Source organism: Chiroxiphia lanceolata, chromosome Z (genome assembly GCF_009829145.1).
Source record: "Chiroxiphia lanceolata isolate bChiLan1 chromosome Z, bChiLan1.pri, whole genome shotgun sequence".
Classification (NCBI taxonomy): domain Eukaryota; kingdom Metazoa; phylum Chordata; class Aves; order Passeriformes; family Pipridae; genus Chiroxiphia; species Chiroxiphia lanceolata.
Window position 1 is genome coordinate 31,794,388 of NC_045671.1, and position 18,366 is coordinate 31,812,753.

General features: G+C 36.6%; 1 protein-coding gene across 6 annotated transcripts in view; it reads left to right on the top strand.

Annotated features, from left to right (window-relative positions):
- CCDC171 (coiled-coil domain containing 171) overlaps window positions 1–18,366 on the top strand; it is a 150,957-nt gene that overhangs the window by 111,724 nt on the left and 20,867 nt on the right. For 5 of the 6 annotated variants that reach the window (XM_032676968.1, XM_032676967.1, XM_032676969.1 and 2 more), the window contains one exon: window positions 1,807–1,938. The exons of the other annotated variant lie outside the window; for it this stretch is intronic. In XM_032676968.1, coding sequence (XP_032532859.1) covers window positions 1,807–1,938 — 132 coding nt within the window. The remainder of the gene's footprint in view (window positions 1–1,806; window positions 1,939–18,366) is intronic. 6 annotated transcript variants of the gene reach the window in all.

The following is an 18,366-nucleotide window of genomic DNA, read 5'->3' on the forward strand; positions in this document are numbered from 1 at the left end:
GTGTGTGTATGTGTGTGTGTGTATTTAAAGCAATGCATTTTGTTATATTCAGCAAGGTTAACATCTGACCAGAATTACACATGCTGACAGAACACTCTAGAGAGTATGTTTGTTCCATAGGACTGTATATCCTGAACCTAGTGCACTATGTGTGCAAAAAATGTGTAGAGGACCTTTCCTGTTATAAAAATTGCATCATAGTGCATATGTTTGGCAGCCACAGGTATTGACAGGAATTCTTTAGGTCAACTTGGGAAATGTAGGGCTCCCTATTCCCACAGAACAGAGGAATGAATAACATAAAATCTTTTCTTCTTTGTGTCAGTAGATTTGCACAGCTTCTTTCAATCAGAGCAGATTTCAAAGGCTCTGCTATTATTTGAAAGATGTTCACTCATAATCAACATTTTACAAAAATCTAATTTTGTCAGTAGTTACAGAAAAGTAATCTGGGATTTAAAATTAATAGACCTAGGTTTTAATTCATGTTCGATGTGTTCTTGTGGGCAAGAGAGCCTTTAAGAAAAACTGAAATATATTTAAATAGTATTTAGGAAATGGTTTATCTATTGAGTTATGGGTATTTAGTATATATTCAGTTTATGTTTTATTATCAGACTGTATATTGTTTAGTTAAAGACTATGTTTGCAACACTTGCTCTTGCTACTCAACACATGCAGTCTATGCCTAATGAATGGATTTCATCTATTCATTTGTACTAATATATATTTGTATGTGTGTCTATCCATCTGTATTACAATCTAATGTGACTACTGGGGTCTCCTGGAGGTGGACATGGTAATTTTTGTATTAAATAGAATGGAAAATGGGTGTGTGGCATCATGTGGTGTACGAACATAGCTGATGCGCCTGTGGAAGTTACGTCTTAAATACATATAATTTAACGTCCACGCTGACAGACTCTGGACACGTTGCGAAACGCGGGGAAGTGTTGGATTTTGGGCAGAGTCCGATGTTTGTCCGTGCCCGAGGACAAAGCGGCGGCGGTGCTGCCGCGCGCGGCCGGCAGGTGGCAGTGCGACACCAAGGGCGCGGGGGCTGCGCGGGGCCGCCCGCGCTCCGCGAGTCCGCCCGCCCGCCGAAGGACTGGACATCAATCTGTCTGGGCTTTGTGCAAATTGTAGCATTTCCCACTTCAAATTGGCACGGTCAGAAACTGTACAAAAGTCGATTAATACCACTTAGTGCGTTATTTCTTACAGTGACTCTGCAATAAGAGATCTAGTAGCATTTTTTTTTTTTTTTTTTTTTTACCCTTGTTAATTGGAAAGCTACAGGTTAGTTCACTTTGCTTTGTTTGTGGATTATTCATTTTATTTGGGATTTTAACTGAATTACTACTAAATGAACCTTATTCTGGAGAACTGATACAATCTCCCTATAGTGCACAGAACTCATATGCCAGCTTCTTGCTGGTATGATTGCATGAACTTTTTAATTTCATAGCTCATGTTTGTTTCAGTTAGAAGTACAATTACTATTGTTTTCTTATGAGGTTTTTACAGGGGACAGTGAAATGTATATGCCAGCTGGACTAGTGAGCCTTTAGTGTCCCTTATTCTCATTTCAGACAGGGGAAGATGCTTTTTCTTCTTAACATTCTCTCCCAGCACTTGGAATTAGAGATTTATTTGCAACGAAAAATCAATTAGTCCTAAATTTATTCATGGATTTCAGGTCCAGCGATCAATGCAAGTCCACTCAGTGGGCTCAAGGGGACCCAGTTCATCCCAGTTAATGTGTCTGAAGGGGAATTACCATTGATGCTGTTTTTTTCCCTTTAGGTCAGAGATCAGGCCTTGCTGCCATGTGCTGCGGCAGCCACGAATGACTTCACCCTGGAGCTACCCAAACTGCACTTAGAGACCTTTTCAGAGGAAGGGCTGAAGGGCAGGCCAGAGGCTGCAGCATTTCAGGTTAGAGTCTAAGATAATCCTGATTCTTGTTTTCATTTTTGGCAACTGAGATAGAACAAGAAGCTAGACTTCTCTGAATGTGTGGAGAACAAAAATCTTCAAAACTATTGCAGTGAACAGTTGAAAGAGGAATAATTTCCATTTATACTGTTGTATAAGGTATTTCAGAGATGATGTGAACTTTTAATTATGCAGTAATAGTGTTAAATAACTGTCAGGAATATGACCATGGAAAAATTCAAATGTTATATTTCAAATGTAATATCACTCTATGCCCCCCTCCTCCCTTTAATTTAAGCAAGACAAATGAAAAAAAGCCCAAGATTCTTATGCTGCTACTTGTATCAGCAATCTGACTGTATCAGATTTTTTTGTATTATAGTTTTAGAATTAACAGTGATTTTTAGCTGTTCTAATTTAAAAGAAACTGCTACTTAGAATACCTTAATATGGAAACTATTTGGTTCATCTAGGTTTATAGATTTATATTTCAAAATATTAATTTTGTTAGTGGAAACAGTGGGGAGAAAAAGAGAAATCAATGGAAAATGTACATATTTTCAGCTCTGAAAATTGATCCTGTGCAATGCCTCCTTATTGTTTTTAAGTTTGTTATATCTTCTTCTATACAAACTATACCTTAGTCTTTATAGCTGTACAGAATACATTGTTTTGAAAGGCAGAATATTTTGTTTTCCTAGTGAGAGAACAAAAGGCAGAGTGAGTTCCTAGTTCTTTCGTTGTGCTCTTCTGTCTGAATCAGAGGAAAGGTAGTCAAGAGAAATGCAAGGACATTAGACAATGCAAGCATTACATTGTGTGTGTACTTTTCTGTAGTAACCCTTTTGAATTTATTATAGGTGTTGTATTCTAGATGTAGTATGTAATGACAGGAATAGCATTACAAAATTAAACATTCAAGAAAGACAGATTCTAACTTGGAAATTTCTCATTGTTGCCCTCTTGCATACGTGCATTTTAATATGACAAAGATTTAAATTATGTGTTTCTCTAATAAAGCAGTAATATGTAACACCTTCAGATTCCCATGAACTTTGGTTGGCACAGCTGTATGTCTCTAACAAAGGGTACGTTACAAATGCTTCCCCAGCATAGTGATGATCACTTTTAAAACTGTGCTAAAGGTTCCACAGGTGGCATCTTTTCAAAGAAGCTGTCATGGAAATCACCAGCTTTTAGATGCTACTTTTCTATTCAGTGGTAAGCTGTTCAGTGATAGCTGCTGCTTTTTTTTTTTTGTCCCATCCCAACTTTATTCTTTTTTGACCTTACAATGATGACAGAAGAGTTTGCAAGACAGCCTATTTATTCTTTCTTTTTAAGAAGATGAAAAGAAACAGAAATATAAAAAGTTGCGCTTTACATTTGTACAGAGTGCTTGTGGTATAGCTAACACATAGCAATGTATGTGCTGGATAGCTCGTTGGTGGTGCAGTGTTGTAAACCTACTTTTTGTTTGCCTGACAGCTTCAGTTACGCTTGGTTACTCTGTGCCTACACAAACAATACCAAAGGTTCAGTCCATATCACTGTGAGGTTCCTTTTCTCCTTCCCTTTCTCCTTTTCCCTTTTCCTTCTTTTCCTTCCTCTTCTGTCCCTCCTCCTCTCTCTCTCCCTCTCCTGCTCCCCCTCCCCCTCTTCCTTTCCTACCTCTGATTACACAGTGCCTGTTTGGTAAGTTTCTAAGTACATTATAGAGATTTCATTATGAAATTTGCCTTTTATAGCTGGGAATCAGATAATTGATTTTAATTTCACTGTATGTAAAACTATATTATGGACAATCGTCTAATCCTGAATGAGGTGAATGGTTAGTACATTTATATGTTAGAACATTTTAACAGTTAAAACATTTGTATATTCATACGCATCCTCATAGGTTATCTTTCTTCCAAATTTTTCAGAAAGCAAGTGGCTCTCAAGGATGTTTTGAATGAGATCCACTATCCTTAATTTACCTCATGGGCTCAGCAGCATTAGAGATCTATATTCCTTGTCATTGGGAATATGGGAAGTCTTAGAATTTTTAAATTGTTGTTGTCTTTGTGTAAATGTTTCTTGTGAAAAATATACTTTCTTTATAATAGACAAGTGCAAAGAAGGTTGACATGATGAACCTAAGTTGCCTGACTGTGAACTAAGCTATCAGAGATTTTGGGTTTTTTTGTGGCATGCTTAATTAAATATCTTGGTTTTTAGCAAATGCTTCCAACATTCCAAATACCATGAAGACTTATAGGGCTGATCAAACAAACACACAAATAAAGTCCCTGTCATTCCCAAATGAAATAATCAGGTAGAAGGTGTGCATCTTTTAAATAGTTTAGTTTACACTCTGGACCTTTAGGTAATGAAATGAAATGTTTCATGCACAAAGTTCTATGTATCTTCTCCAAAGCTTGCACCTTTCGTAATGGCTCTTGAATCACAGAATTATGCAGTAGGTTGAAATATTAAGTTATTCAACAAGAATATCCTTGCACTGAGTGTCTTCTAAAGCCCCATGCAAGTAGTGAAAGTGTGACTTAATTTGTAGACATTTTTAAAATTCTTGAGCACTGCAAGAGAATGACTATAATAGTTTGAAAATGTCACTTCAAATGGATAAGTAAAGAAAAAGTGAAATATCTCGATGAGTAAAATATCATTGCTATAGCTTTGAAGCATCTCACCCTGTATGTAATTGCTGTGAAAAATGTTATGTCACAAAGTAATACTGTTTGTTGCTCATTTAAGTTTAAAAGTGGAAAATTATAGTATTGTTTTCAAGCAACTGAAACACAGGAACACAGGATTGTTCTGGCCATGCCTGAATGTTCCTACAAAAAGAGACAAAAATGGAACCATATAGGAAGCCTTCAGTGAATACAGGATATAGGGTTAAAAAAGCAACTAAAATGACATGGCATTGCTAATTGTAGTAGTCTTGCTTGGCAGATGACTATTTAAATTAACCTATAAAGGTTATCAGCTCTTTCTAAAATAGAAAATTCAGTTGTGTTACATCTTTAGGAAGAGAATAAGGTTACTTACTAATATTAACTCTCCCTTCTGAAAGAGTTTATTGGCTCACAGAAAAAGTGGTTCAGAAGATTAATTCTGAATTGTCTCAAGTACTTTTACATCAAGTATGTAATTGACACTTATGCCAAGAGTTTTTACCTGAAAACAATGAATAAAGCCCCCAAATAAATCATACAAGATTTAAACATTCATGTATAAATAATTAAGCATCAGTATATTCTCACTGTGGGTTTCTTCTGTTTGGAGATATAGACACAGAAGGGTAAGAAGTGCTGTGAAAGAAACTTATTGAAGCAAATTTAGATACCTCAGACACATATGTTAATGTTATGTTTTAAAGCAATTATAGTTGAATTATGCTAAAACAGCTTCTAAATATTTATGAGCATGATACAACATATCTGAAGACATGACTCCAAGTTACTACTTGAACACACAAAGGAAACTAGAAGGGGACTTGGAGGTGCAGGCTCATGCTAAACGTGAGCCAGCAGTGTGCCCAGGTGGCCAAGAAGGCCAGTGGCATCCTGGTTTATATCAGCAACAGTGTGGCCAGCAGGACTAGGAAAGGGGATTGTCCCCCTGTAGTCGGCACCAGTGAAACAACGCCTCAAATTCTGTGTTCAGTTTTGGGCCCCTGATGACAAGAAAGACATTGAGGTGCTGGAGTGTGTCCAGAGAAGGGCAGCAGAGCTGGTGAGGGGTTTGGAGAACGAGTCCTATGAGAAGCAGCTGAGGAAGCTGGGGGGTGTTAAGTGAAGAAAAGGTGGCTCATGGGATACCTTATTACTCTCTACAAATACCTGAAAGGAAGTTGCAGCAAGACAGAGCTTGGTCTTTTCTCTCAGGCAACTAGCAACAGCACGAGGACTAAGCTTCAAGCTACACCAGAGGAGTTTCGGGTTGGACATCAAAGAGGGTGGTTAAGCACTGGAATGGACAGTCTAGGGAGGTGATGGAGTCACCATACCTGAAAGTGTTCAAGAAACAATGTCCTCTGTTTTTCTCTCTCTCTACCACATGCTGTTGTGCTCTGCTGCCTGTCCCCATGTCCTTCCTGCAGATTCTCCATGACACATGTGCTCTCTTGGCTGAGTACTTTCTTGTTGCTGTGCTCACATTGATGCAAATGCTCTTGCTCTCCCTCTCCCTGCATGTCTGCTCTCTCTGCCCTACACATGTTTGTGCTTTCCTTCTGTCAATCTCTGCCTGCTGCTCTGCCTGGGTCTCTCTCAGTCTCTGCCCCTCTCTTCTGCTCCCTGTGCCCATCTTTCCCACTCTATCTTGCTTGCTGTACATCAGTCTTTCCGTCCTCATTGTCCCTCCCTTCCACCTGCCCCATCTTGCTTCCTCTGTCACTGTCTTCAGCATGTATCCATCTGTTCATGCAGGTTTAGAAAGTCCACATGGGATTTATATGCACTTCTTTGCCTTTCTTAGGTGTTTTGAAGTAATTTGGAATGAAAAGTGCAGTGATAACATAGAGTAATATAGTCAAGTGTTGACTTATCTTCAGTGTTAGCATGTAATCGTTACAAATTTACAAAAAAGTAGGTTCTTACTGTTTATGCATTCATGCATGATTTAGTCATGCATTAACTAATTGTGTTGTAGGTCCACTTTTTCTAAATAATTTGACAAACATAAATGTAGTTTTAGGAGGGTCCTAATTTGTATTTATTTTAACTTGTTTATTAATTTTAGATTTATGCTTAATAGATTAGAAGGTGAAAGATATGCATAATTTTGCTGATAATTTTCTTCAAAATAATAAACACTTTCTCATTCCTGAGTTTGCTTGTCAGTAAAAAAGTTCTTACCGAATTGAGGAAGCAAATGATTTCAAAGGTAACATTACCATTCTGTCATTAGATTTTATCCTCTGCATAGGGCATGTCTTTCAAACATAAATCAGTTCTGATATGAGGACTTAATAAGAAAAATTAATCATGGAGTAGCTGCTTAAAAATTGGATTATTAGTATTTTAAATCTTGTACTTCTGTTTTAGAGCCATTTGATTTTTTTTAATGGCATGACTGTAAAAGAAAAAAATGTGGTTTTTTCTCTTAATACTAAAGAAAGAAGAAAACTATTTTAGAGTCTTGAAGATAGTGCAGCATGCACACACTTCTAGTGTTTTCTTTTTACTTAAACTGTTTCACCAGGGAAGGAACTATCCATTGTATTATAGATGCTGGAATGCTGCCTCCTCTGGAATTAGTTGCTGTTTCTTGTCAGGTAAAACTGGGTCTTCATTTTCCAGGAGTTCTACAGCAGCTTTCAACAGCAACTGGGCTGCCCTCACACTCTTTTCTTCTCCTATCCTAATTAGATAAGACTAATTTCTTAGCTAGTGTCAAAATGTGCTACTTCTAAACTGACTACAAGCCTGCCTTTCAATATACTGTTCAAAGAGAAAAGTGATTCTTTATTACTCTAATGCTGCTTTACACTTCCACTTTGAGCTGAAATACTCATAAATAAGTAGATGTTTTAAACTCAACTAGAGTGAGGTGACACCTCTTGCGACCCTGACCTTTTGCAGACTTCAATTTGTCAAAAATAAAGTTTGTACAGGACTTAAGAAGCAATAATTAACAACTAAGTAAAATCTGAATAACCAGATTGAAGAGATGTAACATGAAGAATTCTAATTTAATCTCCTTGAATGTCTTTTGTCTCCAGATAGCAGCTATATCATGCTGCTAAATATTTAGAAACCATTTTAGCATAATTAAACTATAAATACTTTAAAACATACTATTAGTGTAGACTAGCAAAATACTATTTAAAACATAAAAAATGAGACATCTTTTAAATGCCAGTGACATTGGAAATTTGCCTTCTGTAATTTGAATTTCACACCACTCTCCTTTCTGAGGGTTAACTGTGTTCCCGACTTCTTTCCTTTTCAGAGCATTTGTGATAGCAGTTTTTTCCTCCCTCTTCTCTATGGAATTTTTGTTGCTCTCTCTCCTTTCCTCATTTCCCCCCTCTTGTTATTAACCTCTTTTCCTCACTTTCTCAGCCACCTTTGCACTTCTTGCTTCTTCCCTTGTCTTTCTTCATTCTAATAAATTAGTACAGATAATATGAAGCACCTTCTCACAGGATAGTTAGCTGTACACTGTTTGCACCCCAACCATGCTAATTAAGGCTTGGCCTTACGGGACCATAAATATCAAAGTCAGTATCTGTAATCACCAACTAATCAATTACTGAAAGCTGTCTCTTTGTGCCTGTGACACTGCTAACTCTGTCCAGCCCCTTTCGTAAGCACTATTAGTTTTGTAAAAACTTTTCACTAAGATGTACTGATGATTATCTTGAACGCCAAAGTTAGTATATAATCATTTAACCTTCCTGTAATCTTTCTTAATGGAAAATGTTCTTTCTTGACCCTGTCAAGCAATCATGTAGCTATCCGCCTTTGTCCATTTAGAGTTTTTCATGCATTTATGTCTGTTGTGTCTTTGTGATCTCTTAGGAATTATCTGTGCTGATATGCAGGAAAGCTCTGTAAGAATTGTGTAAAATACGATCTTAATTCACAACGTTTATTTGTTTAGTTTTGCTTCTGCTTGTAATCCTGGGAATTTTTTTCCCAGCTGGTTACCAAGTTGTTGCATCCTATAGCAGGAAGCATCTTTCTTGTTTTCTGTTCACTATTCTTTCATGAGAAAAATTACTCCAGAGTCATGGTGATCTCAATATGTACCCAACGCTGCCTCAGTGAGTAAGGACAGGCTCCTAAGTGCTATAATTACAAAAATAAAACATCGTTCAATCACAGAAGATATAAAATATAGTTTTCACAACACCTTGTTTGTTAGACAGATTTTCTAACTTTAGAAATCCTTTCTTTCAGAACTGGACAGGTTTATCTGTGCACGGTATCTTCAGAAAAGGAGTAATTTTACCAGATAACTGATGTGACTGTATTTTTTGTGTGCAGTTTATACCATTGTAACACAGACAAGTCCATTCAGAAGCATAGGTGTTTAACTGTTGATAATAATGTGGATTAAAAATTGAATTCATGAAGTGAATACTATGAAGGATTAGGAATTGTCTGGAGTCCTTTTTTTGTTTGTACTGGTTATTTTAATTTCAGAAACTAAGAAGAAATACTGAGCAATAGAAATTAAGAAGGCAGTAGACTTTATTACATAAATATTTAAGTAGCAGAAACAGAATCAGACTATTTTCTATTCTTAATTATACATAAAATAAAAAACCAACTGTCAAATGCTGAAGCTTTTATTTATTTTTTTTCTGTTTAACTGCTTAGTAGTCTGTTATAATAAAACGTCTATCTCTTTGTTATTCTTATCAATAGCTTACAGAGTAAGAAAAAATTATTAAATATTGCACTATATTAGTGCAAGAATTTTGTAATGGAATTGAGAGAAATTTCTGCCCAGATATTGCATTTGGTGGTCCTCCTAGTTGAAGACCTGAGAAAGGAAGGGTTATCTACAACTTGAGAGAGTTTATTATGGCTTAGTGATTTGCTGATTGATTTCATTTGCTGTCAGTTAAGGCTCTCTTAATGTCAGCTTTCTTTGCATAGTGCCTTGAAATAAAGACTGATGAAGATTTTTCAGATTGATGCCACTTACATAAACTGACCCTGATTTGCCCTTCTGCAAGACAATATAAGTGACAGCAGTTAGAAGAAAATATAGCAATGAGTTAAGAAAAACACTAAATCTTTCAGAATATAAAACTAGGCATAAAACCCCAGGCTGTTCTGTTATTTCCACATTGTCCTGTATTGAAGAAATAGACTGGGATAGCATCCCAAGTGATGTACTGCTGAAATGAAATTTGAAGAGGACAAGCTTTGAAAGGATTAAAAGTTAACCTGTTTTTTTACCAAATTCTACCAATTTGACCTTATTATTTATTTTGGTGTGGGTTTTTTGTTTTGTTTTGTTTTGTTTTTTTAAGGGATTGTGGCTGGCAGGAAGAGTTGTGTAAATTGTGGCTTGTAATTCACATGTGTTGTTACCTGCAAATTTTATTTTTTACATTGTTATTTCGCAGAAATCATAACAAACTGTTTTGAAGCTGTTGTCTTGATTTTTCAATAACTGAATTGATTGATTGGTCTAGTGACACATGTTGCTAGTATCCTAAGATCATAAATACCAACATTATATTGGACTGTGAAAAGCACAAATTCTTAGGTTTCATATGGTCTATTCCTGTAGGTGTTCCAGGACTAATATGCTTTAAGTAGGGCACTCAAATTAATATTTGTCCATTGCTATACCCAATTCTGTTATGGTGTTTTAAAGTCTCCCTTCATTATGGTCTTTTCCCTCATTTTGGTCTCTTCCTGTTAGAAGCAAAAAGGTGGGAAGAAATTAGGGGGTGAGGAGAAAATGGAGGGGTCTGGAAGGTACTGTAACTAATGGAAATTGCATGAATGTGGAACTGTTTTGTAAACCTGAATAATAGGGATACACAGCCTGCATGTTGGCAAGTTTACCTGCAAAAGATTGAATGTTTCATGGCTTTTGAAAAGATAATATTCATGGAAGGACCAACATTGTTTATCATCCTGGAACCTTGCTAGAACTTAAATTACTTTGGATTGCTTCAACATCATGATCTTTTTTGATAGAAGTACAGTTCTAAAGAAAAGATCAGGAGGGAACGGTAAGTGATTCCCCCTAGGGGGCAAACTTAAAATGTCCATTTAATACCTGAAGACTATATTTTAGTTTCTCTCTGTTCAGAGGCAGATTTTGTGTTCTTTTCCAGTACCAGCCCCCAACTGGTGGATCCCCCTCTTTCTGATTGTATAATAATTGACAAATACTACAGGGAGAGATTAGAGAGTAAAGTATCATGTTATTGCCACAGTGTACAGTGCCAGACTTTCCCTCCATCCAGTTTCCCAATCTTAAATGAATATTTTTTTTAGATTAATATTGTGCAAGCTAAAGATTACAAGTTGAAGTTTAGATTCAAAAGTTTTTACACATGCTTGCAAAGACAACAGGACTGGGTTTTGAGCAGAGTCTCCTACATGTTAAAATGTGATGTTTGTCTGTGCCTTGGCAAATGTCACTATCTTAGATGCTTGATTTGTTCTGCATTTATTGCATGTGAGACTTACTGCAAATTTTAGTCCTTTGGGAAATAGTCTGTGGGACTGAGTAAACATTTAATGCCTACAGGGCACAAAGAATAGCAGCAAATCGGGTTGCCCCTGCTTTAAAACAGGTTGGACAGGGGAAATAATAATAAAAAAAAATATTATAAGAAACTGGGCTAAAATGTCTCCAGAATTTCTTCCAGCCTCCACCATTTTTGTTCATGGACCTTCTGAAACAAAATTAGTGTTTTTGTGTTCAGCACCCATTCATTGTCCCATTGCTTTTTGAACCCATGTAAAGGTAAATATTCACATGACTTTCAGAAATGACTTTTGCAGCTTAACTACACACTTTCTGAAAAACTATTTTCTATGTTTATTTTGAAAATGGCTTCTGCTATTTCATTTAATATTAATATTGTTAATTGTAATAAATATTCCCAGTTTACCTTATTTATACTAGTCATGCTTTAGCATTGATTGTCACCTCACACTCTTGGACACTCCATCAGAAATTGTTTCTTTTCAGGTTGCTTTCCTCATTTCTGAACTACAAGAAGATGGAAACAGTAGAAATCATTTATAGTTTCTAGAATTCTTAAGTTGTGGAAGTGATTTCTCTGTTAGAAACATTCGTAGGCACAATTACTCATAAATGACCTAACTGCAGGTAGCAGTCCAGCTCTGAAAAATGGATTAGGAAGTACTAACCAATTAACATAAGAAATAGTTTAAAAAATGCTATTCTCTTGGGTGTTTGTAAGTTAGAGTAGCGTGGGATTCTTGGATAAGAACCAGTTGCTTTTATTGATCCACCATTTAGGACACCACTCAAGTACATGCTAGTGCAGTGCTTGCATTCATTACCAAATTTGGTAAAAATAGAAGGACTAGGCAGGGCTTTCTCAGTCTCATTACAATAGCCTACGATATGGGATGTTTTACTTCTGATCTTACTGATGAAAAGTACTTTATGCTTTCTAGGCAAACTCATCTCACCCGTGCCTATCCTCCTTAGTTTTCTCCTTTCACTGTTGCTATAAGCATCCAGTTGCATTAAAATTCAGAAAGTCACTCTGTATCTTAGGCTTCTAAGGAATTGGATCTAATTGTTGACTCTTGACTCTGGCCAAGGAAATGGACAATAACATCCTGTTCCTTATTTGCCAGGCTCCCAACCTAATAATTTGAATCATAGTCCGCAATCTCATTTTAAGTTTCCATTTAACGGAAAGACAGTTGGTGCGTTTCATAGAATCATAGAATCAGCCAGGTTGGAAAAGACCTCTGAGATCATCAAGTCCAACCCTTAATCCAACACCGCCATGGTTACTAGACCATGGCACTAAGTGCCACGTCCAGTCTCTTAAAAACCTCCAGGGATGGTGAATCCACCACTTCCCTGGGCAGCCCATTCCAATGTCTGATTACTCTCTCTGTAAAAAATTTCTTCCTAGTATCCAACCTAAACCTCTCCTGGCACAGCTTAAGACTGTGCCCTCTTGTCTGAAGACAAAGCTAAAAATCAATGTCTTCGAAAATATTATGTAAAAAGCTCATCTGGTAGCAACACATCTTTGAATTCTTAGTCTGAATGAGGACAACCAGAGGTCTGCCATCAGAAAAGTTAGTTCTTCTTTTGTTAAGGAAACTTCTCAGTCTGACCATTCATGCGACTCTCTGGCAGTCACACTCCCAATGCCAGAGACTTTTTGCTGTTGGGACTGAAGCCCCTTCACAGTGGGTGGCTCAGTGAGCCCACAGGTGCTACACTTGACTCCCCCCCCACACCACACTCACACAGTCAGACAAGGTTTCCTTACAGGTTTGACCCCGTGTTTCCCTTAGCAGCATCTTAGATGTCTCATTCCCTAAAGTCATTTATTCCTGGCACTGTCACAGAAACAACTCAAGCTGGGTACCTCCAAGGAGGACCCCCAGTGAAGGAACCCCTAGGCTTTTATACACTCACAGTCTCCCTGCACACAAATCTTGCTTGTTCTCCCAAGTCCTTGGCCCCTGCCCCCCTCTCTATGTGCATCCACCTCGCTGACCGTCAGTCTTCATGTCTTTTGTTATTCAGAAGGTTGGCAATTTCTAGCTCCTGCTGTCTCTCTCAGTGTCCATTCACCTGACTGGCTGTCACCGATTCTCATGCCCTTTGTTATCCCAAAGTTTGGCAGTTCATGGCCTCTTGTCTCAGGCTCCCACCCAGAGCTCCATCTGCCTCTCCATTTGCAGTTTGCAAGCTGATCTACTTGTGCTGGGTGTATTCCTCAACACTTTAAAGCTGTTCCAAGTGAACACCATTCTCACTTAGCTTATTGACCTCTTGCACTGAAGAGGCCAGACTTCAGTATAGTGCAGTCTCACTTTTCCACCAACTTTTAGCATATGTTGGTTGAGATTTATACCTTTCTGAGTTGAGCTAATCTGTCATTCTAAATGACAAATACCAAAAAGGCAGACAAACAGAATTATGTTTCCCAACGAGAGTTTTATTCAGATGTACATCCACTGTTAGTAGAACTTGATATTCAGAGATGATGGGGATTATTTTGTTTGATCTTATTCCTAGATTATGATGGTTAAAAGCAAACTTTGAGAAGAAAATATTTTATTTATATAATACTAAGCTTTAAGGATAGCAAGTTGTCAAGCTCAGTGATGGTGCCAATTTTGTAAGACATTGCCAATATTCTCCAGCTTTTACTTTGTAAAGAGGGATGCTAATGCTCATTGTGAGGATCAGTAGTAGGTGTACCGTGTTCTTTAAATTTCCTTTGACTCCTCAGATTTTGGAACATGAGCTGTTGTTACTGAAATTTCTTATAAAACATTTTTATATCATAAATTAGGTCTTGAAAGCAAGTCTGATTGAAAATCTAGCTGTTTGCATGTTGTTGGGGTATTTTTTAGTAAAAATTTCATTAAGTTTAAGCATATATGAAGCAAACTAGTTAATCACTAACATCTGAGTTTAGGCAGAATGAAGTGAGGACACCTGGCCATCCTATATGTGGCAGTGGACATTAGATTAAAGGTGCGAGGGATGCAATTCAGCTTTTCTTGATCATTATATTCTCTGCAGAGATAGAGACTAGTGCTTTTTCCTGTGCTGGCATCGTGAATCTATGCATATAACTGGAGTTTTGTGAGAAGCCAAAATGAAACAATTAATTTGCTATCCAACCTAATAGCTTAGAATTTCCTTGCAAAACTACAAAATGTTGCTTTATGTAGGATGAAATATCTATGCTGACTTAAAATGCAGTGCTGCCATAAGCATTCATAAGAAAAGCAAAGGAAATGAAGTAGTTATTTCACAAAACTAATGAAGTAGCTATTTCACAAAACTTTGCACCATTTCCTAGCCCCTAGGACTTCCTAGCCCTCATTGGACTTTAGCATTCACCCAAAATCTGATACAAAGATTAGGACTCAGCAATGAGTGTTTGTGTATGAGCTACATAATCACAGTTGTCATATTGACTAAATCTGCCAGAAGGGGCCTTTGTCTCTCCTAGTAAATGGCAACTGGAGCATAGACTACACTCAGCTTTTTGCATGGAAAATGCAAAGTGGACACATTTCCACATATGCAAAACCTTTTATCTACTTCAGTTTTAAAATGTTTTAATTTACAATTGAGAAGCTGTTTCTTGTGGCCATAAGGGAATAATCTATATCACTTCATAGCTCTAGTCATAATACTCAAGGAAATGTCTATACTGAGCCCAGATTTTGTGGGTTGATCATGTTCTCTTGGAGTCAGCAACAGACTTTTTCTACGGTGGTTAAAACTAAGTATTTTTTCATGAGTAACGCCTATTTCTTTGCTAAGAGTAATTGAAAATGGTCTTAGTTAACAGTGCACTCTTTAAAACCAATGAAAAACCACTGTTTTAATTTTGAGTAAGCTACAATGTTGGCAAATAGTTGAGTTAGTTACTTAGGTTGGGTAGTTTGTGGACAGCATTTCAAAGAACAGAAAAGTTTTTCAGATTTCACATTTACCTTCCACGTGAAGTTGCTTCAGATTTTTCTGCTTAGTAACTTGATAGATTAATACCTGCTTCTCTCCCCTCCTTATATTGTTCTCCTACACATGCACCTATAACTAGTCAATAGATTTTAGACCTAGTGTTTAGGTAGCATTTATTTATAAAAATTGTTTTGCTTATATAGGATATCTTATCCATATGTAAGAGTTCCTGAAAATAGGAAAGAGTATGCTTTTTAAAATTTATTTTACTTCCATGAATTTGATTGTGGAAAACAGAATCCTGTACTTCAGCTTTTGTACATGTTTTCTGGTTCCAAGATGTCGCTTCAGTAGGCCAAAAGCAACATCATCAAGATTCAGACAACTTGTACTTTCACTTGACATTTCATCTGAATTTTGATGAGAAGTTTTACTCTCTTCTTTCTCCTTAAGAATGAACGTGTGATGGGGCACTGTCATATTTTATAATAAAAGTACATCCTGACTTTTCTGTAGTGACTGCTGCTGTTTGGTTCCTCTCATCAGTGGTAATATATTAAGCAGATTTTCATGCTCACAGTTGAGGCACTTTAATGTGGACTTTATAGTGTTTTCAGTGACTATCCATCTCTTTGTTTCATCCCTACCTAGAATGTACACTGCAACAGAAGTTGTAGGAAGGGTACCATCCTGAAACTTCTTTCCATTTCTGTTTCTTTCTCGCTAAAATCATTTGCTTGAAAAATTCCCTCTCTGACAAACTGAAATGTTCTTTTTGAACCAAAATTGTGTAAGAAGATGGGAAGAGGTATAATGTAGTGGTAACATTTTCTCCGTAGCTGTACCTTAAACTACAAGTTCTTCAGGGCAGTGATTGATTCTCCTTTACATTTTGTATATAACTTTGCTTGACTTAGTGCAAATGACAGGGAGAATGGTCTTTGCATGTAAACATTATTGGCCTATAAAAACCTAATTTGTTACATAGTAATTTTCTTGCATGGTCCACAGATATTTCTGAGTAGTCAAGGCTGCAGGTAGGTCCTTTGCTATGAAAGTCTAAGGATGCTTTTCTACCTCATCATACCTACAAATACATTTGTCTTAATTTATCATTTTCTGAAAGATTGATATGATTTTTGAAAATCTTACGCTTTGTAATAATTTTCATGGCAATTACTGTTATGCCCATCTGCTGTGGTTTCCAGTAGAAGCACTTTCCCTTCCATTGCTGTCAACTTCAATGCTCCCTTTTCAGTTTTCTTGTAGGAAGTCATGTCATTACCTCTTGCAGAGAATCTAGATTTTTATTTAGAGCTTCACTCCCTTGGGCTGTCCTCTGAGACCTACAGGGTAAAGTAATTGTTATTGAAGTGAAGGGGACAGAATTGGGCACTGTGTGTGGCACTGAGTCAGCTTTCATTGGGGGAAAAAACGTTGTAAGAAAACTGACCTGCTTTTTGGCACATTTAAATTGTTCATGCCACACTTGAATGGAATTGAACAAAATGTTTAGTGTTGAAATGAAATACAGGGAGAATAGATCATTAAAGAAGGGCCAAACAGCTGCAAAAGTGCAATTTTGCTGAATGCTGTTTCCCTTGAGGTTTTTTCCTGATGCCTGAGAAGCTGCTGTATTTGTATCCTCCACTGATGCCACTAGACATTTTGGACTATGGCTCAAGGCAACCAGGATGGATTTTCAAATGCTAAAATGTATGGGGGAAATTAATTTTATCCTTTCTTCTCCAAACATACCTCTCTTAAATCTATAAGTATCCTGAAATCTATTTCTGAAAACAAAAACTCATTGATGTATATTTTGTTTTCTGGACTCATTTTAATGAACCTTGTTTATGTCAGTTTGAAGCAAGGCATTAATGACAGGTATGCAGAACTCCAGCCAAATTCTGTACCATAAATGAAATTCTCAGTCTTTTCAGATTCTCATGTAGGCAGTTTGCTGTGCTACTCTTTTATTTGTCTGAAGTCCATTCGTTATTTCTTCTCTCATTCTTTTTTATCTTTTGTATATGTAGGCCTGGGGTATTTTACTACCTGCTAACACTGGTTTTAGTTGAAGAATTTCCTAAAGGGAGAACCAAACAGTCAAATGTGAATTTCAACTTTTTTGTACTTTTTTGGGTTTTTTTTTGTAAAGTAGATGGTCTTGTTATTCTGACTGCTGCATCAGATGCTACAAAGTCAATGTTTATATTGTCAGGATGTAAGTCTTTTTGACACCTCTTGATAAGCGTCATTTCAACATAGGGTCTCCTTCCTCTAGTTTTGTTCCTTACAAAGACAAGCTGTGGTTCTGTGATAACAGCAGGCCCAAGAAGATCCTGAGTTCAAGTTATGGATATAAAAATAAAGAAACTGATTCTTAATAACTTAGTATTTTATTTGTAACTTTGGAGGAGTCTAAAACTTTAAATGGAAATTTTTATTCTCTACCACTTGTAACTCATAATCCAAATAATTTCATTTTTAACTGTGTTCTCCATAGTGAGACACGTAGGACAACATCTGCATTCTTTTAATTTGGAATTTAAAAGGCCATTTTTATAATGTATAATAAATACATTAAAACACTGATGAGAAGTTTGCTAATTTGCATATGCCAATCTATGTATTTCTTGTCGTATGTTTCTACTATAACTTAATTGAGAACAGCTGACGTTTGAATAACCTTTGAATTTCATAAATTAATATTTTAAAAAATTTATCTTCTTTTCATGTTTCCAATTTCTTTAAGATTGTTGTGTAATTTGTCAGTATTAGCCATTTTTCTATTTAAATAAAATACCTGTGGAGATTGGAGTCTTCCAGTCTGGTAAATTTAGAGTCAGTAATACACACAAAAGCTGTTTTACAGCACCTACAGCACTGTACTCCTGAAAATTACTGGTTCTAGAAATGGTGTACAGGACTAGGCAATGATTGGTTATTCAAAAGTACATAGAAGGAAAGTTAGAAAAAATTAGTTTTAATGTCCCCTGGAGAACTGTCCTAAGCTTAAGTGTTCTCAGTCCTTTTAAAGATTAATCTGGACGAAGAAAGCATAGCTTCAATATCGCTACTTTGTTGATCTGTAGTTTGTAAACAGCATCCACTTAGTTTGTTTTGTTTTTACTCCCAGTTTTGGTTTCTCAGCTTTACCAACATGTAGCCTAAGCCAAAAAATTTTTATGCAGTCCTCATATTACAGATGAGACATCTTTGAACAGGTTGTAAGGACCTTTTTCCACTCAGAATATTCAGAGACCCTTTTTCTAATTGAATAAA